The sequence below is a fragment of the Amblyomma mixtum genome, chromosome 7 (assembly GCF_055824585.1).
Source record: "Amblyomma mixtum isolate Tamu chromosome 7, ASM5582458v1, whole genome shotgun sequence".
In the NCBI taxonomy this organism is placed as follows: domain Eukaryota; kingdom Metazoa; phylum Arthropoda; class Arachnida; order Ixodida; family Ixodidae; genus Amblyomma; species Amblyomma mixtum.
In genome coordinates this window covers 109,748,835-109,776,672 of record NC_143018.1, presented here as the reverse complement: position 1 = coordinate 109,776,672, position 27,838 = coordinate 109,748,835, and the positions used below count along the sequence as shown (strand labels likewise).

Genomic DNA, 27,838 nt, shown 5'->3' with positions numbered 1-27,838 from the left:
AAAATACTTTTCATGCTTTATCTAGAAGCTTGATAGATTTTAATTCTTGAATAACGTCGAATTCTCAAAAAACCGTTTCAGCTTCCCTTGAAGGGAGGAGGGGCTGGGTGATTGTGACTATGTTTGTTCGAAACAGGAGGACATTCGTAGGTTGTTTCAGTGCCTGTGCGCTTATGCTTACATTTATGCAACTTTAAAAAGGCATACGTGCCATATGCGTGCAGCAAGCGGGTACTGACTATGAGCCCCGGCATCGAGCACTTCGGCCAGTTCCGTATGGACCTCATCTCTTACTTGGGCGCCGTGTGGCTGATGGTGTTCTTCCACCTCTGCGGACTGGCAAAGTTCTTCGGAAAGGTGCGCACTCCTATACACTGTCTCACAAGCCCCATCTGTAGCTATCAATCGATATTTTCTGTTGTCACTAATTATTCCATGCTGGCTGTATTGTTTGAAAAAAAAAAAAAACTTGGCGGGGGCTTAGCTTTGGTTAAGCCTGGTAGGTTGCGAAAGCGAGCGCAGCGCCTCTAACGGAAGGAACTGCGGCGCGCCGCGTCTAAAGATGGAACGCAGTGCGCCGCGTCTATAGGTCGCGCGTGGCTACCAGCCGCCGTTACCCGACGAGCCGAGTTGGTAGCCCGTCTCTCGCTCCTGGTATGACGTCACGATGTGACGTTACTAGGCATTGCATGACGTCAGGGGTCATTCTAAATATCACGCGTGGCTACCGGCCGCCGCTGCGCGACGACTCGACTTGGTATCACCCTGGTATGACGTCAGAGGTCATTCTAAAGCTCAAACGTGGCTACCGGCCACCGCTACGCGAAAGGCCGTTCATGAGCGTAGTATCGCTTTCGCAATAAAAGTATATGCAATATCTTCACCGCTTTAATATTGCGCATAAACGTTTGGCTCGCGTGCTGGTGCTTGTGCTTACCTATCACGGCCAACCGTTAATGTCCAACCGAAGCGAAATTTTTTTGCTTTCTGAACGACCATGCATTCTGAAGTAGCAGGTACACAGAAGGTGCTAAAAGTAAGAAATGCCATTCGTAATACAAGAAAGCGCGTGAAGAATTGCTTGTAAAAAACAGTCGCCTTTCAAACCGCCTCCTGCAAGCTCGCGCCTGATATCTTGAACAGGTACCGACCTTTTCACATTTGCCTTTCTGGGCGCAGTCATATTTCCATGGGGCTGTCCCAGCGGCCTTCTGATTGGCGGATTTCATGCAGGCATATCTACTGCGCATGCGCAGCACAGTCGAAAACTCACGCGCTCTCGAGTTGTAAAGAGTGAAAATGTTTATACCGGCATATCTAACAGAGGAGTGGCAAACCAGACTTTACCCAGTTGTCTTTCACACGTCGCAATACTTAACCTGCGCGCTCCCAATGCGACCGGCTTCTGGCTAGCTCTCCAATACCGCGTACTACGTCACATATGGCAAGTCGCTTAATTGCGCGACGCGATCTCATTTGGACGCCTCGTTTGCAACACGGTTCTTCAAACGCTTGTACAACAATACTAGTTCTCTAAAAGCAGGGAACTTTTTCACGATTAATTTTATGACATAAACAATACATTGGGCCAAAGCAAAATATCATTTCAGTCCCACCTTCCAAGGTCATGATGCCTAGGAGCCCCTAAGGAAGGTTCTAATTCTACAATGGATCTGGAGAACTTAGGCAAAGCGATTTCAAGCCCCGTAGTCTTCTCAAAAAGCCAATTTCTTTATTCACAGCTGCTGTGTACTACATCGCCTAGTTCTGGTAGTAGCAGAACCCTGCTGAAAAAAGTTCTATGATGCAATAAACTCATACAGTTTGCCATAAAAATATCATATAATTATTAAACAAATCATAGAAAATTATCATACAAATGTCATACATATCTGTAAAATCATACAGTCATCATAAAGATGTCATATAATATCATACAAATAGTACCAAATATCATATAAATTGTATGATATTCTATGACAAAGGCTATATGAGGTTATTGCATCATACAACTATTTTTCACCAGGGAAAGGCTGCAGGTAGACCTGTAAGTTTCTGGTAGACAGGAACCATAATGTTTCTTCCGACCACCCTAAAAGCGAGCTCTGTAGATGCACAGAAGGACGCGATCGCTCACTAAAGTAATTGTGACAGCATGAAGGAACGATGATACCGTGGCCCTCTTGTGGAGTTCGCTGTCAGCCTCTTTTTTTCACGTTCCCTTAAGCTAAGCGTCTTATGCGAGTGTAGAGACTGGCGGCCGCACAGTACCGGCTATTTATTCCAGGTGTCGCTGGCTGTGGTTCCGTTCTGCTACGCCTGCTCCCTGTTGGTGGTGATCAGGATGCTGCTCCTTGACAACGCCGTTGAGGGCCTGCGCTACCTATTCGCAATCGACTGGAAGGCCTTCGTCACACCTTCGGTAAGCAGAAGGGCAGCGGTGCCGTTACGACTTTATGGTTGCTCTTACGCGGACGCACGTTGGACAGTGCTTAGCACAGTCTGGCGCACGTTAGAGACCGTCGACACAGGTGCCCGAAGCTTCGCTTAACATCCACCACGGGAGCGCAAGAGTAGCGACGTAGGAATGAAAACGGATGTGCGAAACTTTGCACAGTTGACTCATGTGTGTTGAATCACGTGACTGTTGGCTGTATATAGAGGCGCAGACAGTTGATTATGTAAAGTTATTGTCATGCTGCTAACCGACGTGGAAGCAGAGGAGGCTGTTGTGTCTTTGTGCCTTTTTCCCAGCGCAGCTCGCTGCAGATAAGGCAGGAAAACGGCCAGTGCGAGCCACGGATCGCGACGCTGCATGACGAGCCGCTGCTACTGCTCAATTTCTCGACTTATTTATGCGATAGCATTAAAGCTGTCGTCTCACCAAAGCCACGTCGACGTACGAGACGAAATTAGCTGATTGGTCGACAGAGGTCACGTGACCTTTTGACGTCATCACAACCTGCTCACCGTAGCAGGAGGGATCCTGGCCATCTGATTGTCAACAAACGTACCCAACGTGGCTTAACAAATAAGGACTGGCCGAGAGAGGTCACGTGAACTTGTGACGCCAGCAGAACCTGCCCGCCGGATTTTGAGGAACCTAGAGAGTGAATGGAAATCATAAATGAGAAAAAAAAATGATATATTCTAATATTGGCACCGTCACACCATTGCGCATGACTGATGAAACCACACACAGAAGTTGCAACACAAGCTGCGGCATGTTAATAGTGACTTTTAGCATAGCGGAGGCCTACTACCGGAGACATATACCAGTTTAGCAGACGCCAGATGCGGACGCGCAGTGGCTCAGCTTGTTTCCGCCCCCTCACACGGCGCGTGTGCAGGAGGCGCCCCCTAATCTGGTGTATGTCTGCGCTAGTACATTACCGCTATGCTAAAGGTCTGATAGCGCGCACATGAAGACTTCGCAGCATCCTACCCGACGCTCGATGTGAAGTTCGTGCTCTGGATTATTAGCCGCCAAAAGCTGGCTGTACCTGAATGGAAGCTCGCCCGCAGGAAGGAATCAAGCGACAAGCGAAGACCTCCCGGGCACAAAATAGACCCGAGCAACAAAAAAGCTATGTTGACTCTTCCTGAAGTACCCCACTCCCTTGGAAAAGCTAGCCTTAGACACTGAAGTCGGTCGAACAGAGCCCATAAAGTGGCTGTTCTTCGCATCGCGCTTCTTTTGATACGAGTTTCATGTACGCATTTCCATCTACAGCAAGAGTAACAAACCTTTCTGTGTGGGTCCCTTTTCGTGCTTAAAAAATTCACTCATGCCTCCCCTCTGGAGAACTTTATAGGACTCTTAAGCTTTGCTAAATTCCAACAGCATAATCATGTTATTGAGTGCAGTGACAGGCACATCGAATAGTGTTCCTGTTGCGCCAAATTGGTGCACCACCGGGCAGCTTGCAGTGCGAGGCAAATATGTTTACTCGTTTTCCACCGCACACAGGAGGAAATCGGACGCCAAAGCGATTGAAGACGTGTTGAAAACGTCGCGCCACCGGCAGAGGAAGACGCCGTCAGCGACGCAATCAGAGCACGCTCAGTGCGAAAGGGGACTCGTATGGTCTAGCATGGTCGTATGAGCATTTTACATCGCTCATACGTTAACTTACGTCATCTAACAGCCATTAGCTTTGGTTTATATTACGGCTCACTTTACTCGGCACTCGGCCGACATCACTACTTATGCAGTGACATCTGTATTATGTCACATCTGCATGTCACTACATAAGTGGTGACAACACCCCAGTATGTCACATTTAAGAAACTCTTAGCTTACTTTCTTTCTTGAACTTTCAGTGATTATTTTTATGCAGCGAAAGCCCAGTCGCTTTACGGAATGACGGTGTTATTTTATGTTATTTCTATGTTTTCTTTTCAAGTGTCTTTGTCATGTCATTTGCATTGTGGAAATTGTGAGGATCCTTCGTCTTCCTTTTGCCATGTGATTATAGTTTCTTTATTTTATACATATGCGCCAATATGAAGCTCTTGTGTAACATGTTTATATGTTGCCCTGTAGTGCTCTGTGATCACCACGAGTAGTGTTCCTTTTGTCTCTATGTTTCCATATTTTTTCGTCATTTTGGATTCTGTTGCCAAAACGGGGGCCGTTGCTCTGTCAAGCTGTTGAAAAGCAGCTTTTACTTCGGTCGCCCAGCATCATCATGTATGACGTGATGATCAAGAAATAAAACAAATAAAAATAAAATGAGTTCCTCCTCGCTTCTCGCAGGTTTGGCACCAGGCGGCGCAGCACAGCGTATTCGCCATGGGCGCGTGGTTCGGACCGCTACACTACCTGTCGAGCCGCAACAACTTCTTTGAGGACACTCGCTCGTGAGTCGCCTATTGGTGGATGGATACATTATCAGTTTGCGGTAGGACAGCATGATCATCATCGCCATCACCAACAAGTTTCATCCGCATCTGGACAAAGACTTCTCTCAGCGATCTCTATTCCGCCTCAGCTGTGGCTGTCCTATCCCAGGAAGTTCTGTAATCTCGTCTCCTGCATGCCCCGAACCCTATAATAACCTGGAACATTTCCTTTTCTTGTGCCCAGAAGTCATTCGATCCCCCTATTATCCATGCTTCTATACCCCGACATGGCGGGCCTGGCTAGCCTCGGACCAAGTGGGCTGGCCTTGGCGACTCTGGAGCAGGATAGCGTCGATGCTTAGCGCTGCGCTGCACTGAAGCCTTCCTTTGTCTCACATCTCTCCATCTTAGTTTTGGCCGCCCTCGGCTACGTTTCGTTGTTTCCAGCTGAGATTCATTCTCTACCAGAAATCGGTTATCAATATATTCTGCACTAACCAGCCGAATCTCAGATTTTATCTTAATTTTTGTTTGAATATCGTTAACTTGAGTTGATTAACTAAATGATTTTCACGTCTTTCATGCCTCTCGGTTACCCCTACCCTTACCGTCTCCATCTAGTAGCCTACTGTGTAGTCCTCAGTTTGTTTCCAAGCCATTTCTTTAGCCCGAGTGAGTGGCAGGTGAGTTTAGCAGGTGAGTATCATAGTCGGGTGCAACTCAGGAACGAAGCGTCAAACGCCCCTCAAAGGACGCCCTCCAGCCAGTGGCGTCCACAAGTTCTTGCAATGTCGTGCTTACTCTCTTAGTACTTGGTAGCACGACATAACAGCGGGCTGGCCGTTCCAAGGGGATTCATCATTATTACAGGTCTAAGCGCGACGTCATGGCAGCCAGTCGATGCTGGTGGCGGAAGGTCCTGCTTTGAGAAGCATATGCCATTTTGTTCGTGAGTTGTGTTCGTCTATATGACGGGAGAAAACCCTTGTAGTACGCTTTTATTGTGAGGCATACGAGTAAGCCGATGTTCGCAACTTGACAGTGCCTTCCTACTAGCTTCCAGCCTGTTCTTATTTTCCCGGCATCTTCTTTCTCGTGGTTCAGATCTGGGGTCACTATTACGTCTGCAGATAGATGATGTACTTTCCTTCGACTTCCAGAACGTCACTTCCTATTGTAACCTGCTGCTCTATTCGCGCACTGTTGAATACCAGTTTTACTCCTGTACACAAAGTTGCAGCTAAAAGTGAGCTGCAACGTACAAGGTGTTATTAGAGTCCAGTTCACGAAGCTGTGCGCGCCCAGTGGTACTGGAGGGTTGCACAGTCAACAGCCGATGAAAAGAACAAAGTATTATCGGCCGGAAGAATGAATGGACCACCGCTCAGGGCAGCGGAGCGGCTGCGGGGCCGCACCACGCTTTTATCTCGCGCCGCTCGCTTGCAGCCAGAGTGCCCCGAGTGACGGCAAACTTCGCCCTCGCTCTCGCGCGGGGGCTTGCCGCGCTTGATAAATATCTAGTGTTGCGTTCAGCTGCTCTGCTGTTGAGGTCTCGATGAACAGGAGCGCGCATCGCCTATTATTCGAGCACATCGGGCTGTGGCAGACCAATCGGACAGCCACATTCCGTCAAACCGCGACAGTGTGAAGAAACGGGCCGCAGTTTTGTTTTTGGTTGCCCTTATAGATTGCCCTCAGGTTAGATATTACTGCCTATCCCCTGTATCCCTCACTGCTCTATTAATAGCTGCATCTTACCGGTACTCACTTATAAGGGCAGAAACGTGGAGGCTAACAAAGAGGGTTCAGCTTAAGTTAAGGACAACGCAGTAAGCTACGGAAAGGAAAATGATAGTTGGGGAGGAGTCTGGGAGTCTGACCAACTGGCCCAAAGCTTCCCCTTGTTGAAAATGATAGGTGCAATGTTAAAAGACAGGAAAAGGGCGGAGTGGTCAGGGAACAAACTCGTGTTAATGACATTCTAGTCGGAATCAAGAGAATGAAATCGACCTGAGCAGGGCATTTAATGCAAAGGCAAAGTAACCGATGGTCCTTAAGGGTAACGGACTGGATTCCAAGAGAGGGCAGCATAGCAGGCGGCAGCAGAAGGTGAGGCGGGCGGATGCGATAGCTGGGGTGGCCACCAGTGGCATATGACCAGGTTAATTGGAGAGATATGGAAGAATCGTTTCCCCTGCAGTGGGCGCAGTCAGCATGATGACGATGATGTCATGTAACACATCCATCACCTCTAAACCACTATTTGTTTTTGCTGCGTGCCTGCTGATTGGTTGTGTTGCATTTGTCAGTTGTGGGGACGAGCGCCCAGACAGGTGACTTGCATGTCACCTTTTGCCTCGGTTCCACGGCAAATGTGCGCATGCCGAACATTCAATATACAAATACATCGCCCTCTACGGTCACTCTTTTCTTCTTTCTTTCGTTCTTCTCCTGCTCTCACGGTGCTTTCTGGAACCTCTCCTCTCAACCATTGCCTCCCCCCCCCTCCCCTCCCAAACGCGACTTAATAGGTCGCACGTGTTCCTGGCGATCAACGCGGTGCTGTGCAACGTGGCCGGTTGCGTGATGACTTTCTCGGCACTGGGCCACGTGACCGCTCTGAGAGGCGCAGTGGCGACGCCAGACGTCCAAAGGCCAGGTGAGCAGAGACGCAGATGCCCAAACTCTTTCTTCCTGTTCGTTTGCTAACCGGTTCAAATAGATGGCGCTGGCGATTCCATTGTGCATGCTCCAGGTGCGATCGTCTGCAATGTCTATAGTCGTGAGCCTTGAAGGGGGCTGAATTGTCGAAGCGACTGAGTGACATGAATGGGCAGGCCTTGAGGAAGAGTTCAGCGGTTTGGCTCTCTCCATCCGAGGATGAATCAATAAGTGAGCGCTCGGCAGAAACGTTTAGGGCAAGGAAACTTCGTTAGCTATAGAAACTAATGCGAGCACATTAGATTATACCAATAACTGGTTGATTACAAGGCGCATTTGAAGGCTGCGTATGGGCAGCGAAGTAATCAAGAAATCGCCAAAGCCACCTTGTCTACTACGTTTTACTGTGATCTTCGCGTCCGTGACCATTAGCGTGCGACGGGAGCAGTCACAGGGACAAATTTACAAACCAGTGACACGGTGAGTTGGCTGCTCACAGCTCAGTGGTGATTCTGAAACATTCAAACAGCAGGACAAGCCGTAAACCGTGGTTAGGAGAGGGGAACAAATGGAATTCATCATGAAAGGCTGAGCGTATCCCTTACAAAAAAGGTTTTAGACAGTCTGTAGAGTATCTACAGACTTCTGTCTATAAAGTCTATAGACTGTCTATAAATAAATCGGAGAGAAGTCTAGAGGCAATACAAATGTCATAGTCTATAGACAATCTATAGATTTACGGCCATATGCTTTTAGTAGACTTTTGTCTATAGACAGTCTATAGACTATAATTAGACAAAAAACAATATCTATAGGAAGTCAATACAGTCTATAAGAAGTGTATAGACTGTCTATAGACCATTTTTACGTATAAGGGATGTGTGTATAAACGTAACGATTAATAGTTCCAAGCTAGAAGAATCAGCACAACCACACATATGCAAACATCGCATTTCCTCTAATAGACTAATAGAATTGCACCTTTGGGCAGGTGCAGTTTAGGGTTGAAAGCTACGTTGCTTGTGCTTAGCTACCCACTTGTCCCCGTGCAGGCCAGGTGGTGCCCTTCGTGACTCTCCCTATGGTGCTGGGCTCTTTCACCTTGCCCCGGGTGGCGAGTGGTTGCTTCTTCGCTGCTTTCTTCCTCCAGGGCCTCGCCGCGCAGGTGTGTTCATCCCCCTCTTCGTTTGTCTTCAGATCGCTGAATCCTTACAGCAGGGGCGGATTTATGGCTAGCACTTGCAGGGTGCGGTTGGTAGTAAGGTGTCATCCTATTCGACCCATGTATTCCTTGGACTTTTTTGGTCGCAAAAATAGGCTTCAGCATAGCTTTCCTAAGTACAATTTCTCGCGCTTCCTCCTCTCCCACCCTTAAATCCGCCCTTGCCACAAGGCGTCGAAACTACGTGCGCCTTTCTGAAGCGTTGCTCTTTTAGGTTTATGGATTATGGGGCTTTAACGTCCCAAAGCGACTCAGGCTATGAGGGACGCCGTAGTGAAAGGCTCCGAAAATTTCGACCACCGGGGGTTCTTTAACGTGCAATGACATCGCACAGTACACGGGCCTTTAGAATTTTGGTTTGCCTGCTTGCTTTAAAGCTAGATCAAGGAATTTTAGCGATGCAACGTTTACACTAAAACCGGGAGGACAAATTTAAAGCAACGATTTTAGACTAGCTGCGCATAATTTTGTTTGCTAAAGGGCAGTTCAATAATCGAGAGAGCCATTGAAGGCTGGCACTGCGGTTGCCCGTCAGATGCTGCCGTGTGAAAGTTCCACCACATATTCAGTATAAATTAGGACGAAATAGTCAATATAAATTAGGAAAAAATACTCAGCACTCTCATACATTGGCCTAAAATGGTAACTGCACTAGAAAGACAAGAAATCAACAGCTTCAGTCAGTTTAGCATATTCCTACACCTTCTAAATTTCTTGACGGCTCTGACCTCATTCAGAACATTTTTGTAACCAGATACTACCAGTAGCTTGCATGGTATCATAGTTGGTTTAAGAGATTATGCCGGCTCCCCAGACTACGGCTTGTGCTCCACAACCGATGCCATTACAAGTCGCTTGTTAAGACTGCTGCCCAAGTGAGTTCATTCCGTACCTTAACACACGTGGACACGTCCCGTTGGCAGCTTGCACTGGTCAACGGCGCCCTGCAACAGCTGCTGGCGGATATGGACGCCCGCCTGCCTTCCAAGAAGGTCTTCATCACCTTCTCTTACTGCCTGCTTTGCTTCCTCCTCTCCTGCTTTCTTGCCTCCCAGGTGAGCTGGAATCCTTTGCTGCTGCCTCTGCACTTACCCCCTACCCGCGACGATAAAAGAACACTACCATTACAGAAATTTCTTTAAATAGTCTATGCACTGTCCATATACATTTGTCTATAAAGCCTATATACACTTTCTGTAAATATCCTATATACTAGTCTATAGGTAGTACAAATCGTATAGGCAGTCCAAAGACAATCTACAGATTTATGGCCATGCACTTTTAGTAGACTTATGTCGTTCGATAGTCTATATACTATGAACTGACAAAAAGATATAAAAAGTCTATACGCAGTCTACAGACAGTGTATAGATTGTTGTATATAAGAACGATGACAACTTCGACCATTTTATATTCTAAGTAAAATTTGATTTTATGGTTATTTAGGGCTCTGTTGGTGTTTGTTGGCACCATATATAAGAGGCATTTATTGTTGAAGAAATTGGAGTGAAAAATGGAACAGAGTTCCCTCCAATTCAATTGAACTTCATCAGATCAGATCAGGAATTCATCAGGAGGGCTCCGTGATCTCTGACTGGAAGTGAATGGCGGTGTACACAGCCTAGCCTCAGAAATCCCCGCACAGAGAACTGTTTTGACGTAAGCGGTGTTTGCTTGCGAAAACAGGCAATGTTAACTACATCTGGCTCTCATTTTATTTACCCATTCTAGCTTACAAATCTGTTTTCAGTGAAATCAAGCTTTTTTTTTGTCACCGCAACGCGGTAATCGATAGATAATGGTCCGCTTCTTAACGTCCTCGGTGTTCTTTTAAACGGTTGCTAGCCAACCGTGGACTCGTATGCTTTGAAGAATTGTCTCCCCTTTTAGCTTCGCTAGCATAGTTGAAGCTACCTGGCCAAGTCGAGCGTATAGTGAGTGTACCTCGGTCCAGCTTAAGCTGCATCGAGGCATCCTACTAGTGCAGAACGTGCGACGCAACTTGGCCAACAACTCCCGCACTGTCCCGACGCTAGCCAATCGTAGGGCGCAATGCTGCGTCGGCCTGGGAGTGCCTTTGCGACACACGTTCTCTATACCTCATGCGTAACATTGAAGCACATTCCACAATTCAGGTTTATTGAAGCATTCAGTCAATACAAAAGTAGGCGAACAAAATTGTAGCAAACGAGTTTCGAAATAAAAACTGCCAGTGGCTGTACTGTAAAAACTACATAGAGACAACGTGTAACACTTGACATTAACTTGATAGGAACGCAGTGAATTAGTATTAAATGGCATTGACTCTCATGCGTACAGTATCAAAGCAATAGAAAATATGAAATTAAATTTAGCAGCCTCCAATAGTGTATCAATATAAAAACATCGATATAAAATCAAAGCAATGTCCAATAGTCTAGGAAGCGAACAGCACTTTAGAATTGATAGCCAGGCGCTGAAAGTGGTAAGGGAATACGTCTGCTTAAGGCAGGTAGTCGCTGCAGATCGGGATCATAAGAAGGAAATAATTAGGAGGATAAGAATTGGGTGGAGCGCATGTGGCACGTTGTCCCAGACCATATGAATGGCAGTTTACCAATATCCCTCAAGAGAAAAGTATACAACCGGTGTATCTTACCGGTATTCACATACGGGGCAGAAACGTGGAGGCTACGAAAAGGGTCCAACTTCATTTCTTGAGCGCCCAGTGAGCTACTGGAAGGAAAATGATAAGTGTAACTTAAAGTGACAGGAAGAGAGCAGAATAGGCCAGGACTCAAACTGGAGTTAATGACATCCTAGTCGAAATCAAGACGAATAAATAGGCTCGGGCAGGGCATGCAATGCGATGGCAAGACAACTGATGGTCGTTAAAGGTAACGGAGTGGATTCCAAGAGAAACCAAGCGTAGCAGGGGGCGGCAGAAAGTTGGGAGGGCGGGTGAGATTAAGGCGTTTATGGGGATAGTCCCCGCAGCTGGCAGAGCACAGCGTTAATTGGAGACATATGGCAGAGGATTTGTCGCGCAATAGGTACAGTCGGACCGATGATGATGATGAAGAATGTGACCCAGATATAGTAAATTACGCTAAGCAAGCACACTGTAGTGACGTTTATTCAAAAAGGCAAATGGCCTTTTCATGCGTTCTGAAATGAACGAAAGTGATCACATCATTTAGTTAATGTAAGTTGCGAGCTTATTACGATTCAAGAAAAAAATGGTAGTTTGGTTTGCGCACTTTCTGTTTAGCTTCCAGTGCTGCGTGTGAAGCGGCAGAGTAGTATGCTAATGACCAGAAAAATGAAGGGACTTTCAGGAAACGCATTACAGCTTCTAAAAGGCGGTTCAGAGGCACCTTATTGAGCCCTTAGTCACCCTCTAGCTGTGGGCGTCAACACATTCAGCGGGCAGAGGACGGCGCCGTGAACATGTCGGCCAGGTTGCACGGTCTTACGCACTGCTGGACGTTTCCATATAACGCGGTAAAGTTATATTGAATAAATTTCTTTGAACACCATTACCGTGCCGTGGCGTGATTGTAGGGCACCCCCTGAGGTAAGCTCAGCTCCCGCGGTCGCCCAAGTGTGTCGGCACCACCCTTCAGAACTGCGCGCTTTGCAGTCGCCTACTGACGAATGGGTGCGGCCTTCTTATCCGTACTCATCCGTAGCTAGAGCTCAACACTGGCTTGCCTGTAAGCCTGCCATGTGCTAAGTCCTGGCAAGGGCCTCACACATTCGCTCCGGGACCGGGTATGGTCTTGTTATTCGGAGGCACAAGAATGGGTCGACTGTCATGCTGCATCTACGAGTGTTGGAAAATGACGGTCAACAACAGCAATGTATTGCGTGTCGGGTAATAGCTGCAATATGATGGCACAGCAGCGGAAAACGCTCAGACGCGCCCTAAATACGAGCGAGGCCACTTATTTATCCATAACGCATTCAAGGACTCCTAGCGAGCCTTGAATTAAGGTTTAGAAAGGAACCTACGGGTGTCTAATTGGTTCGTACGGGTTCGCAAAGCTCATTCTTCGCATGAACTGTAGGTGTAAATTGCAAGTCGATAATCACACTTGGTTGAATAGCGAGATAAGAAACGAAGTTAATAGGGAAAAAGCACTTTTTAACGCTACAGCGTTAAACGCCCCGGTCTCTTGAAAATCCTGCCGTCGATGTAGTCGGCGTTGCCATTGTCCATGTATACGAAGAAAAGAACTGAGGTTACGCCACATTTTTTGAAGCCACTCCCACTGCTGTTCCCGCTCCCAATGCCGCTCCCAATACTATTGATGAAGCTGCAGTAAATTAGCAGTGTCGGCCGTCCGAGATTCTGGGCTGCGCCCAGGTAGTCTGCGTGGAAGTGCGCTCCAAAGCTTAGGCACAACAGTTTTACTTTACTAGACAGTAGTCAAGAGCCTGCATACAGCGGCATTTTGTGCGCGGTAATCGCGTTCGTGTCCGACTCTCTTCTTCTCAGAACGGCTTCTACATCGTCCATCTCCTGGATGCCTACATGGGAGGTCTAGGCATACCTGTCGTGGCGCTGTACGGAATTGTGGCCGTCGTCTGGATATACGGTCAGTTCTTCGCCACGTCATTGCATCTGTGCATCTGTGCATCTTGAACTTCTGTTAATGCTGAACAGAGGGTGTCACATACTGTACTTCACTCTATCATTCCACTTGATGGCCGGCAGACAGATCATTTTTACGGTTTATGGGGGTTTAACCTTCCGAAGCGATTCCGGCTATGAGGCACGCCGTAGTGAAGGACTCCAAGAATTTCGACCACCTGGGGTTATTTAACGACAATTTACATAGTTCTTAAATCAGCTGCGGCAATGCTTAAATAATGTCAAAAATCAATAATGCTTTCCCTCTCGACGCGGTCCAGGTGTCCACCACGAATTGAGACAGTTACTGCGCCATTTACTTTGATCGAAAACCAAAAAATCTAATTTTTATTGAGCCCAGAGAAGGCTTAGCGTGGTCGTTGACATGAAATAATCTTTTGCGAATGGCGAGCGTCCGTGCGCAACTAGTGTGCATATTAAATAAAAAAATGTGAAAAGAGACCAACCACGAGCAGTTATTACACTCGGACGCGTAGGGATTCCAGCCGTGGCGAGTAAACTCAATCGGCTCTAGGGAATGGTAAAGAGAGGTTTGTAGAGTGGATCGATGTGTGGGGTTGAGCGACCGAAGTCTGCGCAAGGGCTTTGAGAACAGCTGTGGTGGAGGACTCTGGACTGATCTGTAGTGCCTGAGGCTCTTAGTACCCGCCGCGGTGGCTCAGCGGTTATGGCGTTTGGCTGCTGGACCGAAAGATACGGGTTCGATCCCGGCCGCGGTGGTCAAATTTCGATGGAGGCGAAATTGTAGAGGCCAGTGTACTCTGCGATGTCAGTGCACGTTAAAGAACCATAGGTGGTCGAAATTTCCGGAGCCATTCACTACGGCGTCCCTCATAGCCTGAGTTGCTTTGGGACGTACCGTAATAAACTAAGCCAAACGTAAAGCTCCTTAATGTGCAGTGACATCGCTTAGCATCTTAGAAAAACGTAGCGCGAAAAACGAGACACAGAAAAGGTGAAGACAGGACACGAGCGCTTTCTAACGACTGAATTTTTATTGCAAAGGTTATCAGAATATATACTGTAGATATGGAAGAGGGGAAGGAAGACGGAATTACAAAACAACAACAAAAAAAGAACAACACGAGGAGAAAAAGGCCGGCGATGAAAGCAAGTACATAGCGCCATAAAACACGTGCAGTGTTACTTAACAACCGATTCAAGCTACACAAACTCACTTTTGTCAAGGCGATGGATGCGTCTCTAACACACTTTTCCCCTCCTTTCGGGATATGGAACGCTTCAATAATCTCTCTCGTACGTTGATTATGTGCTTTGCCAAGTACTACAGTATTTTCAAAAAAGGGGCGGCGTTTACATTCTCTGCAATGTTTCGGTAAATTTTCGAGAGGTGTTGGCGTTAAAGAATTTCTGTGTTCAAACAGCTGGACATTTAGAGAACGCCCGGTCTGCCCTGCATAATATTTATCACACGACAGAGGAATCTTGTATATCACCTGTTTTCTACATGGCACAAACCTAGATTTGTGATTAACATGGCAATGATAATCGCTTTTAATCCCTCTTCTTTCGCTCTGACCACTGCACACAGTCCAGATAACTTCACGGGAGTTGAGATTACTGTGCCCACCTCGTACCGATTTTAACATTTCGCAACCCATGTGAAAAAAGATGTACATAGGGCATAACGACAGGTTTCTTTTTAGCGTCGAATAACATGGCCCTCTTGGCATCCTTGCCCTTGAGCCACAACAGAAGTTTTTCACAACTTGTGCTAATCTAAGAAAGCGGATAACCGGACTTCGTCAATCTATTGACTTGTTCATGAAAACTTGTGGCTATTTTATCATGGCAAGACTTAAGTAAAGCAGAGCGTAGGCATGAGGAGGCAATTGCATTTTTTTACAATTTTAGAATGCCCGGAGTGAAAATGAAGTAAAGGTTTAGATGATCTAGGGTGGTAGCCCCAGCAAAGATGCTTATTGCCAAAATGAAGCGATAAGTCAAGAAATTGAAGAGAGTTTTCATTAGGCAATTCCAAAGTGAAACTCAAACCTTGACCGCATGTCTTAAAAACCTTTAAGACGCCAACGACAGCGTGATTGAAACGATCAGAGGGAAGAAGAACGAAAAAGTCATCTACATACCGAAACATCTTCAATGATAGGCCGTCTAGATTCTTCTCAATTGTTTTATCGATATGGCTATGGAAATGGCACTATGTACTTTATGGCGCTATGTACTTGCTTTCGTCGTCGGCCTTTTTCTCCTCGTCTTGTTCTTTTGTTATGTTGTTGTTTTGTATTTCCTTCTGCCTTCCCCTCTTCCATATCTGCAGTATATATTCTGATAACCTTTCCAATAAAAATTCTATCGTGAGAAGCGCTCGTGTCCTGTCTTCACCTTTTCTGTGTCTCGTTTTTCGCGCTACGTTTTTCGAAGATGTAATCACTCCGACTAGCCCGGTTTAGCTTAATTGTACATCGCTTAGCACACCGACGTTCTTGAATTTTGCGTCCACGGAAACGCGGCCGCCTTGGCCGGAGTTCTGTCCTGCAACCCTGGGCTCGGACTCCGAATACCGTAATCACTAAGCCACCACGGCGGGTGCATGCCGATATTCTTCGCAAATGATTCACTAGAAAGACCAAGAGCCACTAGAAGGGGCGATGAGAAGGAGAGCGAGGCTGTCTCTTGCGTTAGAAAACAAAAGTTCGCCTTCGTATAAACAAATGGCTACGGCGCATGCCTCTCTGGCTGCTCAGCCAGCTTCGGCCCGTCGCTTCATACTAGGCGCACTGACTCTCGGATGGCCGTACCACCCAAAGCGGAGATTATATGCTCACGGCTGCTAATGTATTTTCATCACATTCCACTAAGCGTCAGTGGACAAGCCGTCGGAAGTAGTCCGTGCTGCTGTAGGTTACACGGATACGTTCACTCCTTAGTCTTGCGCAGTCAAGTGACCCGGAACTCCCAAGAGAACGCTTGAAGATGTTCGTATTGAGCTGGATTTATCTTTGGTATTCTAAGCGAACAATTTTTTTTTTCCAAAATGAGTCAAATCCATCCTGACAGGCACTGAGAAAAACATGAAAGTTTATCAGCATAAACAGTAGTGCTGTCGATGCTGTAATATGACATGATTTACATAGAAGTTAGAGAAGCCCTATGCGACCATGTACTGATAAAGTACACAAATAATTGAGTCGATGTCAAGATGCATTGGTTCCTTTCACTGTGAAAGTCTAAATTTGGCCTAAGTTTGTTCGAAATATTTTTTTATTTCAGAAGTATTAATTCAAAGTCTCTTTATGATAATAGTGCGCAAAATGAATACGTTGGGAACTCAGCAGATATACAATTTGAACACTAATTGTGCGCAACCAGGGGCACTAGTGTGGTTCAGCAACTTAAGAAAGTAAACGCGAACAGCAGGCTTCTTTCACAACCGCTGACATGGCAGCTCTTGTTTCTTGTGTTCCAACTTCGGCGGCGGACATCTAGACTAGCTAGAATGTATAGGATATAGGATTTATTGTACTTTGCTGTAGCATCCTAAATTCATGACTAGTAGCGAAATGGTGGACTCAGACAGGCCAACTGGTAGTCCTGTCTGTCTGTTCCCTGTCTCCGTCTGCTATGTCGTTAGTAATGACGAATTTAGGAAGCCGATACCAGCTAGCCAAACGAAATATTTTAGAGTTCAATGTATTAGAGCGGCATTCTTGCTTCCTTGGCGACGGGAGTAATGATTACTTCGTTATTGTCTTTTGGGTTCCCATCTTCCGCCGACCTGTTCGTATCGTACGCAGCAGCACTGGAGCAGGAATGAATCGGGCCACGCTCGAAATAGTCCGAGCTATGATACTCAAGCGAACAAAGAAGTCTCGCGCGAGTGGATTTGACTGATTTTGATCCGTACGTCACCAGGATGTGGCAAATTTTTTATTTGAAATACAATTTGTAGAAGGGTTTCTACGCATTAGGGGGCAACTTTTGTGCTCATTGTTTTTCGAAACGAAAGATGTACGGATGTACTTGCCATTAAAGAATAGTTCAAACTCAGTAACATTTTCTAGATTTGGCTTATTAAAAAAAATTCTAAATTTTGTGAACTCGAGGCCGGATAGATGATCAGGAGAAATGCAGAGAAAAAAATCCGGGACATTAAAAAAGGGTGAAAAATTCAGCTTTTTTATTGTTTGTAAGGCAACACAAAACATTCTCCTCGAGAAAGGACTCAAGGGGGAATCAGTCTCCTGTATGGAAAAACGTAGCACCCTTACTTAGCGGGAAACAATAACAGTGGCATACCACGTACAGTCGTCAGCACGCTTATTTAGAGCGCTGGGGCGGTCTGTTGTGGAGGAAAATGAAATCTTGACTCATCTGCACTATAACTAGTGCAGTACAATTGCCATCGCAACTGTACTGAGCTAGTTGTTGGGGCTATTCTATATCTATGCTCCTTCACTTCAGCGCAAGCATGGTCATTCGAACCGAACACCTGCTTAAAATATTGGCTTGTTTTGAGCGAAAGGGCGACGTTTGAACGCTCTAGACAGCCGTGATGACGACTGTACGATAGCTCACGAGCGTAAGAGCGAAGAATTGCAGGAAATTACTGTTGTAAACCACAGCTAAGCAGGTTTCCGGCCATCTTGGTATTTGCTTTAAGAATCTGCAATTACGCACCACCGGTTGAAATGACTCGTGCTTTGCGCAGAACTACTGATTAATCATAATCAGCACAAGGAATCTTAAAAGCAAGCGGGAAGTGGCTTGTGTCGGCATCGTCTTTTCTTTGTCTAATAAAGAAGCATGTGACCTTGTCACCTCTGTCAACAGTTTCGACCCGCCGCTCAGAAAGTTGTCTTCTTATTCAGAGTAAGCGGAGTCAGCGACAAAAGACTCCTGCAAAAGAATGCCAGCCACAACTGTGGCTTCCATTCTTGCCGGAGTCTTCTGGTTTGTGGATTTTGCCGCAGGGATTTTTCGTCGTTCCCTGCATTCTTCGGCAGAGAGTAAAACAGTCTGCGAGGCTTTTATACTCTCTTTCGAAGTGGGAGAGAAGACGCCATTTCGCTCCTCTGGACTTTTATGCGGAGCATGCAGCTGCTGGGTACATAGTTTTTTACTATTACCTAGAGGGAAAGCTGGCGACGCAGCGCTTCAGCCACCACGGACGCTCAAAGCATCATGGGACGGTGAGCTACTTGTTGCGGAACAGTAGTATTTTTTTGGGAACACAGAGTGTCACTACTAAGGTGTTTCATTCTGAAAACGCTGTTAGTGTGTGCGCAGACGACTTTGGCGCGAACGCAGTGTGCAAAAACCATAGTAGTGAAACCGCAACAGCACACGACGTCAATAAAAGGTTTTTATTTCGAAAAACCATTAAAATTTTTAAAAATGTTTTTGCAACAACATTTTTTTGAAAACATATTTATTTTTAAAAGTGCGCCTCTTAAGCACGAAATATTAGTTTTTGTATGTTCAATATTTAGCTAATAGGAGAGCGAGTCAGCTCTTATTTTCGGCAAACTTTGCATTTGCATGCTTTTCTGCTCATTTGTTGCAGTCATTAGACAGGGTATTGAATGCTAGGACATTCTTGGTTATGAAACAGCGTTTATTTTTGCATTATTTTATGGCAAAAGTTGTAGTTCTGCACTCGGTAGCTCACCGCACCATGATGCTGTGAGCGCCCATGGTGGCTGAAGTGGTCTTGAGGGAGCTCCACGCAAACTCCAATAGAAGGGTCGCCAGCTTTCCCTCTATGTAATAGTAAGAAACTCTATGGCTGGGAAGGGGTAAAGAGCTGCTGGAGAGAGTAAAGCCACCAATTTAATCCTTCTGCGCCACATTCAGTTTTGAAAGAATAGACAACGCTTCCGAAGCAGAAACCAAAAGTACCGGCCTGCCTTTTGTCCACAGTAATGTTAGTGCGCATTGTTTTTTCTGCAACAAGCGGGCAGTTATGAAGCTTAAATAAAAGAGACGTAACAATGCCAGAGCCCCGTTTCCTCAAGCTTTAAAGTCACAGGGTAGGCACTATGCTTTCCCTGAAATTTGAGGCATATTTAAGACCCGTTTCTTGAGAAAGTGCAGTCCATAGGTTACCGGAGTTTGCTTTATTTTATTCTACATTATTTCTTTTTAAACTCAACTGAATGATGTTTACTACCGAATATTTACAGTTTCAGACTTTTTTTTATCCGAAAGTATTACAATCATATTTTTTTCGTTGAATAAAAGTCTCTTATAAAAACCTACTTTACAGGTAGATGTGCACAATTCTAAGAGATCAAGCAGCTTTGCAATTCTGTGCGGATACAACTGGAAAGCAGATCAGCCTATCGTCTCTAATAAGGGGTTAAATGTAACAGGATGAGATTTTGAAATATTTGATCTTTGATACAAAGTAGACATTCGCGCAAGTTTTTTGAAAGAAACGACATGCACTGAAATAACTTTTTGTGTTCGTTATAGTCGCATAAAACTCAAGAATGAAGCGGCAAGAGGCTCTCAAAAGGAGACCCCTTACATATTGGCGTCAACGTGTTAATTGGAGGGATAGGCCTTACATGACTGGTTGGCATGTTGGGTTCTCCTGTGGAGATGATGTGGCTGTGCTAGCTGCTGTAAAAGAGAGATTAAGCCGTAGAGATGACTTGGGCGAGTATTCCTGTGCACAAGGCTTGTTGGGCATCTTTCTTTCGTACGCACACCAGGCGTCGTGTTCTTTCGAACATAGGCCATCAGAGCATGGTTGTCGGTGGAAAACGTGATCATAACTGGCTTAACAGCTTTATGCATGTTTTCTCAGTCTCCAATCAAAAGCAACATAATGCTCACGAATTTTTTTTTAGGCCAGTGAGTAAACGTAAGGAGAAGCTGAGGAAAAGGTAGTTCATTTGCCAATCGGTTTTCGCTTTTAGACTGTTTTGCCTCTGTGCGTCAATTTTTATTAAACCGATGCCTTGCTGGTACACGTATTCCCTCATATTCATTTTTGCTTTTCCTTTGTGGTCATCACATTGACATTATAAGAAAGTTCTGTCGACATTTTTCACTGAAGAATGGTTGAAGTAAGTTTACCCCATTCTTGTTAGTGTCCCGTCTTGACTTTTTGAGAGTCGGGATGGCTACGGCATTGCCAGCATCACTCACTCAGCACGGAAAGGAATCAACATCGAATAGATTCGGAGGAAATAAAATCCGTCTTAGAGCAGCGCACGGATAATGGAGGGTTCCTCTATACGCGCGTTCATGTAACTCAAGCGCACAAAAGCCTCAGTGATCTGTGTAATAATCGGCCATTATGCACCAACAGTTAACGCCTTCCCAATTTCGCCGCATGCAGGTCCCCACAACATCTCTCGGGACATCGAGTTCCTCCGTGGTCGCCCAGTTAGCAGGATGTCCATTTTACTGTGGCGATTCATCTGTCCAGCAATTCTGGTTGTGAGTACGCTGAGTTGTTAGAAAAGTCAATGAAATATAAAGGTTTAGTGTTTAGTGCATCTGGTACAGCGGCTGCGCTGGCAGAGTCCTTAGGTTTGGTTTCGTTTGGTTAATGGGGTTTAACGTCCCAAAGCGACTCAGGCTATGAGAGTCGCCGTAGTGAAGGGTTCCGGAAATTTAGACCACCTGGACTTCTTTAACGTCCACTGACATCGTACAGTACACGGGCATCTAGAATTTCGCCTACATCGACATTCGTCCGCCACGGCCGGGATCGAACCCCCGCGTCTTTCGGGTCAGCAGCCGAGCACCATAACCACTGAGCCTCCGCGGCCGCGGCAGCGTCCTTAGAGTGCGATATAATTAGGTTCTGTGCCTTCTGCTGCTGCAAAATTGGGCTGTTCAATATCCAGTGCATTAACGCGATAGTTTTAAGGTTCTTGTATCTCAGAAATGCAGGCATCGTCGTCGGCGCCCGTTGTCGGACGCCGGCCAAAGAGGCGCGCGAATGTAGCATTAAAATGATCGGTTTTCTACAAGTGCACCCGTCGCAAGACAACTTGCGACCAACGATGCAGCCGGTGAGCCACATTGCACACAGCTTTGTAATGAACATCCAAACTAACCCTCTTTGCTTTACTTTACATGTCTCTTCAAAAGGCCCTGCCGCACAGGTGGTATTTTCGCACTTCGTAGGAATGCCTTTGTGAAACAGCCCACAGCTTCCCTTTATTCTGGCAGAATGCGGAAGTGTTGCCCTCTTCTTTGCGCATGAAGCCCCCCTGAATAATCTGGTAGAAGAAAACTTTCATTGCCTCTTGTCATGTCGCTGGGCATAGGGGACTGCCTGTGGCAGCTAGTGGCTACTACCCTTTGGCCGTTTGTCTTATTGTCTGTAGCAGTAATTGTGTCACTGCTTCATTGAGGCGGTTGGCTCGGGGGGGAGGGGGGGGGGGGTCTTTTTTTTAGTGAGGTGATTCCTGTACTGTCAGACGAGGAAGACAATTCCTGTACTGGAAGATGGGAAAGGAGGCCTAATCATTCCTTGAAATGTTCAGAGGGCGCTGCCCACTTCGTGGCGACAAATTTGACTCTTGGTCCCAGGCTTCAGGAATCGCATAGCAGGCCTGGCAGCTTTTCCCTTCCTCTTGAAGAGCGCGGAGCCGAAATCCTGGACAGCAACACCGTGATCTACATCGCATTGCACTAAAGTCATTCAAGCTCTTGCGTACATCCGCTGCTCTGAACGAACGCTGGACGTAAGAGTAAACACCACGCCAAAGTTCGTAGTGGCTACTGTCTTCTTCCGTACCTTGTCACTTAGCGGTGGTACCACATTTCGATATGTCAAAAGCGAACGGCTATCCCAGCTGCGTACTCTTAGCGAATAAAAGGGAAGCCAGAATTGAGTAGCGAGGACAACGTAATAAAGCGAAAAGCAGCAAGAATAAGTAGCTTTTACGAAGGTACATAAGGTCGGTAAACAACGCAAAAGCAGCGTCAAAGGTAGAGATCAACAGCGGAATAGAAACAATTGAGAAACAACCTCCGGAAAAAAGGTTAAGAAAAGGCACGGTGCATCTCACTGAGGCAAGGAGGACTGTTGTATGTGCAGTTCCATATACACTACGCTTCTGGTGTGTCGCGAAGCCACTAAATGTGATGCTACGCTTAACTTATATCGTGTCTTACAAATGTATTTGCTGCTTTTCTGTGCAGCTGACCGCCCTGAGCCCTATAGCTACCTTCAGCGGCGTTCTCAAGATGGGCACTTACCAGTATCCACTCTGGGCCAACTTCATGGGCTCCATGACTGTGGTTGTGTGCTTGGGGATCATTGCGGTCGTCAGCTTGATCGTTTTCAGAAAGTACAAACGGGTACGAGACATCTCACCGGGCATAGTGCCTACTGAACTGCTCCATCAATGCAGTCCATGTTACTCCATGAAATGGTCCAAGTTATTTAATTGCACGATATTTTAAACTTGCCGGTGCAAAGCACCCATAACATCATAGTAAAAAGTCATCGAGTCAGCGTTAACGGATGCAAGAAAGGACGTGGACGACGCGGCGCATGTTGCTTAGGGACTATGCTTTAATTTCGCAAACTGAATGCTATTCTTAAATTTCACGAATAACGCAGTTTGTTACTGGATATACAGCCCGCATTCCATAGCGTGCCTGTGCTAGTTCTCAAGCTGGCACACTGTAACGGGGTACGACTGCTTTACGAGGTGTGCTGTCGCATCAGGCGCCGTTGTCATCAGTGGCTCAGCTTTCGTGCAATGCGAGCTTAAGAATGACTGCATGAGCGGAGTCAAGTTCCCGTGTACATTCTTGCCCGGACTTTAATGTAAGTTTGTGCTTTAGGATATATTTGCTTCTGCATAATAGCTGATCATGTATTAGATTTTTATTGGGTCTGTCGAGTGAAATGAAACCACCAGAGAAGTGTGTTCTCAAAGTGCAAAGCACGTTTTATGCTTTCTTGTACAGCCTCCTTCTGCAAGTAGGTCGTGCGGTACCCAAGAAAACGCCCTAGTTTTCTGTTATTTTTGATTTGGCTAAAAAATTGAGTGAAAAGCCGCACAGAGAAAAATGGTGACATCATTTGAAAGCAAAAGATGTTTTTGTGCGGATATTTGTCTCAAACAAGACAAGTTCTTAAAACTAAGGCATATTGTTTTAGCAGCTTATTTCCGCATTTAATAAGTAGTACTATTCCCATTCTTACCTATGAGGTAACCACTGAAAGAAGTGATTTAGTACGCAGATAGAGGTCTTGAAATCCAAATCAAAGCGTACGTTTGAAGGAGAAACACTACACTGTTTTCTAGAAGCTTCTTATATTACTGCAATTGTCAAAAATTTGATCCGTGTTGAGTTCTTTTCTAATAAAATGCAAAATATACAGATGTTTGCGCAAATGGCCACTCTGAGCGCAGAAAACCAATATATATGTGTACTGATTGCTCGGTGCGAAACACACAGTAGTCTAGAGACCGTGCCCAAGATCTATTGCCCCTTGGTATCCTGTTCCACTGACTCTTGAAAGCGCTTGTGCTCTGTTCTCTGTGTTTCTAGCCGCGCATTAGATGCACATAGCCTAGCACGTACCGCCACCGCTACCGCGTACCGCGCATCGTCAGTACGCATGCGCAGATTCCCCAGACGGTGTCACATGGCGCGAGATGTCCGATGCGGGACATCTGCCACATAATGAATATCTGCGCATGCTCAGTGGCGGGGGCAGGAAACACGATCAGCGGTGGCTGTACGGGCTAAATGTATCTAATACGAGATTCGAAAAACTAGCCATACTCAAGAGTTCTGACAGAACCACACAGTAATTTGCCTTGTGGACCCACTTTACCCCACTTTAAAAAGTTGGACCCACTTTACCCAGCGAACGTACCAAATAAATGCAAAGTCCTTTTCTTATTGCCGAAAAATTATATTTTTGAAAACACACAAGTGGAAGCGTGTGTCCAGCTCCATGTGTAAAGATTGGGAAAAAACAAACAGGACTTGGAAGCCTAGTATAAGTTCTAAGCCTAATGCTCAAGGGCACAGGATAGGCAAAATAAAAAGATGTCAGTCGATTTGGGTAATTAGGCTAAATGCGGATATGTGCTCTAGCATGGCGTCAATTGTCGGTACCAGGCAACCATCTAATTACCATCCCAACTTCTTCCGTTCAGCTACTGTGCAAGCATCAATAGAATCACATTCTCTTCCTAACCGCTGCTGCTCATTCCACTTAGCTTGGCGCACTTAAGGGCAGTGCCGCCTAATTAGCGCCCAGGTTCTCGCCTGCTTACCACCGGCTATACCTTGACAAGTAAGCCACCCGTTCGGCAGGTAAGCAGTGGCGCAGTGGCAAAAAGCAGTTTCTATGGCATGTGTTGCCATGTGACTTAGGTTGAGTTGCGACCCTCAATGCTCTTCCCGAGCAGCCTCTCACGATTAAATGGGCACACGGTGGGCAAGGTGGGCAGGTGAGCAGCATGCCACAAAACCGGCTTCAGACAGACGGACGGACGGACGGACTGACAGGCAACGCCGAAATGCGGGGATTGGCCACTATACCTTCTAGTGCACTAAAAAAAAACATTGGCTTTCTACACAACGCCAATGCCCAAGCATACACGGCCATTCTTCAGCTGCTGACTTGCTTTTTATCCGTTTAATAGGACCAAAACGCCCCAATTGCGAAACGATGTGGTAAGCTGGTGTGCCTGATTTCTCTTGAGCTTCTTCCACTGCAAAATAGTATGCTTGAAGGAAGACTAGAAATTGCTGTTATTCTTTAACAGTTGATCTGAGGCAAATCATGTACGTACATATTATGTTTCTAAAAATTTTCGAGTGCTTTGCTCCGTAGGCAACTTACCTTATGTGAGGCTCCTGGTTTTTTTCACTCCCTAGTTGTCGTTTTGAGAATTTTCTTTTCCTTTTGTTCAGCGGTATATATAAAATAAATAAGCGTAAATCTGTTTAGGGCATGTATTTACAAATGTTGCACATCGACAGCGGCTGCTGACTCTGTGTTCGAAACAACCCCACACTTGGTGTACATACGTACAATTGCTAAGTGACGAATGAGCTTCACGCGTCCCAAATACTCCAACGAATCAATTTTTCATCCCTTAAAATCTGTTTCCTTGCAAATTGCGTAGCCAGGCCTTCTCAAGAAGTGTATTCGAGGGTGAATCGTCAGTCCTTCGGAGCAGTTTAGTCACGTTGTATCGTAAGGCGCATCTGAGTGCGATTTCCTTAGAATGCACATCTCTCTGTCGGCATATTAAACCCAGAGCTTACACTCAGTGGTGGCAGAGTGGCCCGAATTAGTGTTCTGTGATATCCCCGCTAACATCTCAGGGTATGTATGATATCACCGAGAGCTACGTAACGATATGGTTGCGTGAGGTGGAGTGTCGTCGGACTAGCTCTACTGGGAGAAGTGCAGAACCATTCCAAAGGAGGTCTTACAAGCAAAGTGACAAGGAAAGAAGCGTACCATAGGCACTAGTGCTGACCATGTGGCTAGCGGTTAAAAACCAGATATTTCATTGCGTGTTGTTTCTGGGGAAGAGTTAATTTAAATGGATGTTTTGAACTTAACCTTAAACATCTCGAAATGTCATTTTTTTACATTTCACCCATTATCTGAAAGCATTAAAACTTGAAGGCTGATTTTTTATCCCAGCTTAATATGCACGGACATGCAAAGCTAATGTAGTTGACTGGCACGCACCAATGTACAACTTTTTTCAAGAAAAGTTTTTTCTAAGATTACAACAAACAGCTATAGTTCCGGTTAAGAAGCAAAGAGAAAGTGAACATTCGATAAAAACCGACAATCCTATTTCAGTGAAAATAATACAGAACGGAAATAAAATTTTAAAAATCCAAATGAGCTAAGTGCAGTAGTTACTGAGAAAGTGGATCATGCTTATGCCTCAAATTACTAAGTGCGAGGCTTACCTTGCGTCCTAAAGCTGCTCCTGCGGTGTGTCGGTTCGTGCCTAATTTCGTACTCTTGTTTTAGAGCGCAGCTCTTTGGCGTCCGTTCCTGGGTTTCGCGTCGTCGTCGGCGTTTTCGTCGGCCTCGTAACCAGCTCCGCCCCCTTTCATCCCCCCAGCGCTAGCAGCAACCGACTGATACCGCTGGATGCCGCTGACGCCGCTAGAGAGTCGAGATAACGTGACTGCATAGAACACCGTCGCCGCCATGCAGAAAGAGGAGGAAAGGGTCCCCCCCCTCCCCTGTTCTTGTGTGGCGGATAGGGTGCTCTTCAGTTGCCGACGCGCCGGTTATTTCACGTAGGCCCCGGCACGTCGACGAATACGTGACCACCTTCCCACGGCTAGACCTGGTTCTTAGCGCTGCGGAAGCGAGGGTATCATATTGTTTGTGTCGGCATCGGCGGCGTTGTCCCTGAAACCAACTCCGCAGCTGGGGTTGACTCACTATCGAAAAGGTGAAACAGCTTATTTGCTGCGCTCAAATTTCGCATTAGGAAGTAACGTAATCGTCGGTAATTTTTTATCCAGGACATCAAGGAGGCGGTCAAGCCACATTCGCTGTGGGGTCCAAGGGACCCCGCACTCCTGGATGCGTACAGGAAACACCAAAGGTCCTGGCTGTATCGGCATCGGCTTCGAGCGGCAGCACACCTTAACGCTAGCATGCAGAAGATAAGTGACCTGCCAGAAGAGGACTGACGAGATCGAACGAGGCTACAGTGAATCACCGGTCCTCGACGTTAAGAAGCAAAGATGTGGTGCCTCCTATCGCCATTGGTCGTGCCGTGAAGCCGCAGTTCTCGCAGCAAAATTAGGAACGCTTTATCTAATACGCCTGTTTGTTTTATTCACAAAATCTCCTTACAGTATATGTGGCGCGTATTTTCTGATTTCCTGTTCACGAAAAGAACTTCGCTTTGTACCAACACACTTTTCATGCCACCAGGTTTGTACGACAGATGTGCAGTCTGGATCAAAAGTCTCTTGACCGCATGCGCAGAAAACGAAGCCGATAGCTCTGTAATTAGCCGCCAGCTGGACGTCACTCTTGTGGAGGTGATTGTCAATGTCCTGTTCTTTTACCTCCACAAGTTTGGTCTCTAGAATACAGCTAGAGCTATCGGCCTCATTTACGGGAGCACCGTGGTTTAGAGGCTAATGTCCCTGACTGTGGAAGTTTGCAGCTTTCATTTGAACCTTTCAGCTCACACTGCCCGACTGTGCAGCCTGAAAAAAATCTCTCCCCCCTCCCCCCTCAACGCTGTCTGCGTTAGGAAAATTTTCTGCCCGGATTTTTCCTATTTGCAGAAAAGTAGCGCGCAAATCGAAAGGAAATTTCACCTGAAAGCACGGCGTAAGGCTTTGACACTCACCGCCCGCTACAGCGGAGCGCGCGCACGTAACAGGAACTTTTCGAACAGGGTGACCCTATCGGTTAGGGGCATAGGGAAATAGCGGAGCAGGATAACAGCCAGAGGGGTGTGGTTCTCCTGCGCCTGCGCTGTGGCGCTCCC

General features: G+C 46.3%; 1 protein-coding gene across 1 annotated transcript; it reads left to right on the top strand.

Moving 5' to 3' along the window:
* Positions 1–240: 240 nt before the first annotated feature.
* LOC149337184 (sodium- and chloride-dependent glycine transporter 1-like) lies at positions 241–27,062 on the top strand. Its single transcript, XM_089554839.1, has 10 exons — positions 241–357; positions 2,288–2,422; positions 4,760–4,863; positions 7,377–7,504; positions 8,559–8,671; positions 9,652–9,783; positions 13,209–13,308; positions 20,695–20,795; positions 22,515–22,673; positions 26,853–27,062. The coding sequence occupies exons 1-10, from the start codon at positions 241–243 to the stop codon at positions 27,021–27,023; spliced, it is 1,260 nt and encodes a 419-aa protein (XP_089410965.1). The 3' UTR covers positions 27,024–27,062.
* Positions 27,063–27,838: the final 776 nt, after the last annotated feature.

Bases quoted from the DNA above. Each gene is read 5' to 3' on its own strand.
- LOC149337184 (XM_089554839.1), top strand. From the start codon at position 241: ATGAGCCCCGGCATCGAGCACTTCGGCCAGTTCCGTATGGACCTCATC. The intron at 358-2,287 runs GTGCGCACTCCT...TATTTATTCCAG, and splicing joins TGGCAAAGTTCTTCGGAAAG to GTGTCGCTGGCTGTGGTTCC. The intron at 22,674-26,852 runs GTACGAGACATC...TTTTTTATCCAG, and splicing joins TTTTCAGAAAGTACAAACGG to GACATCAAGGAGGCGGTCAA.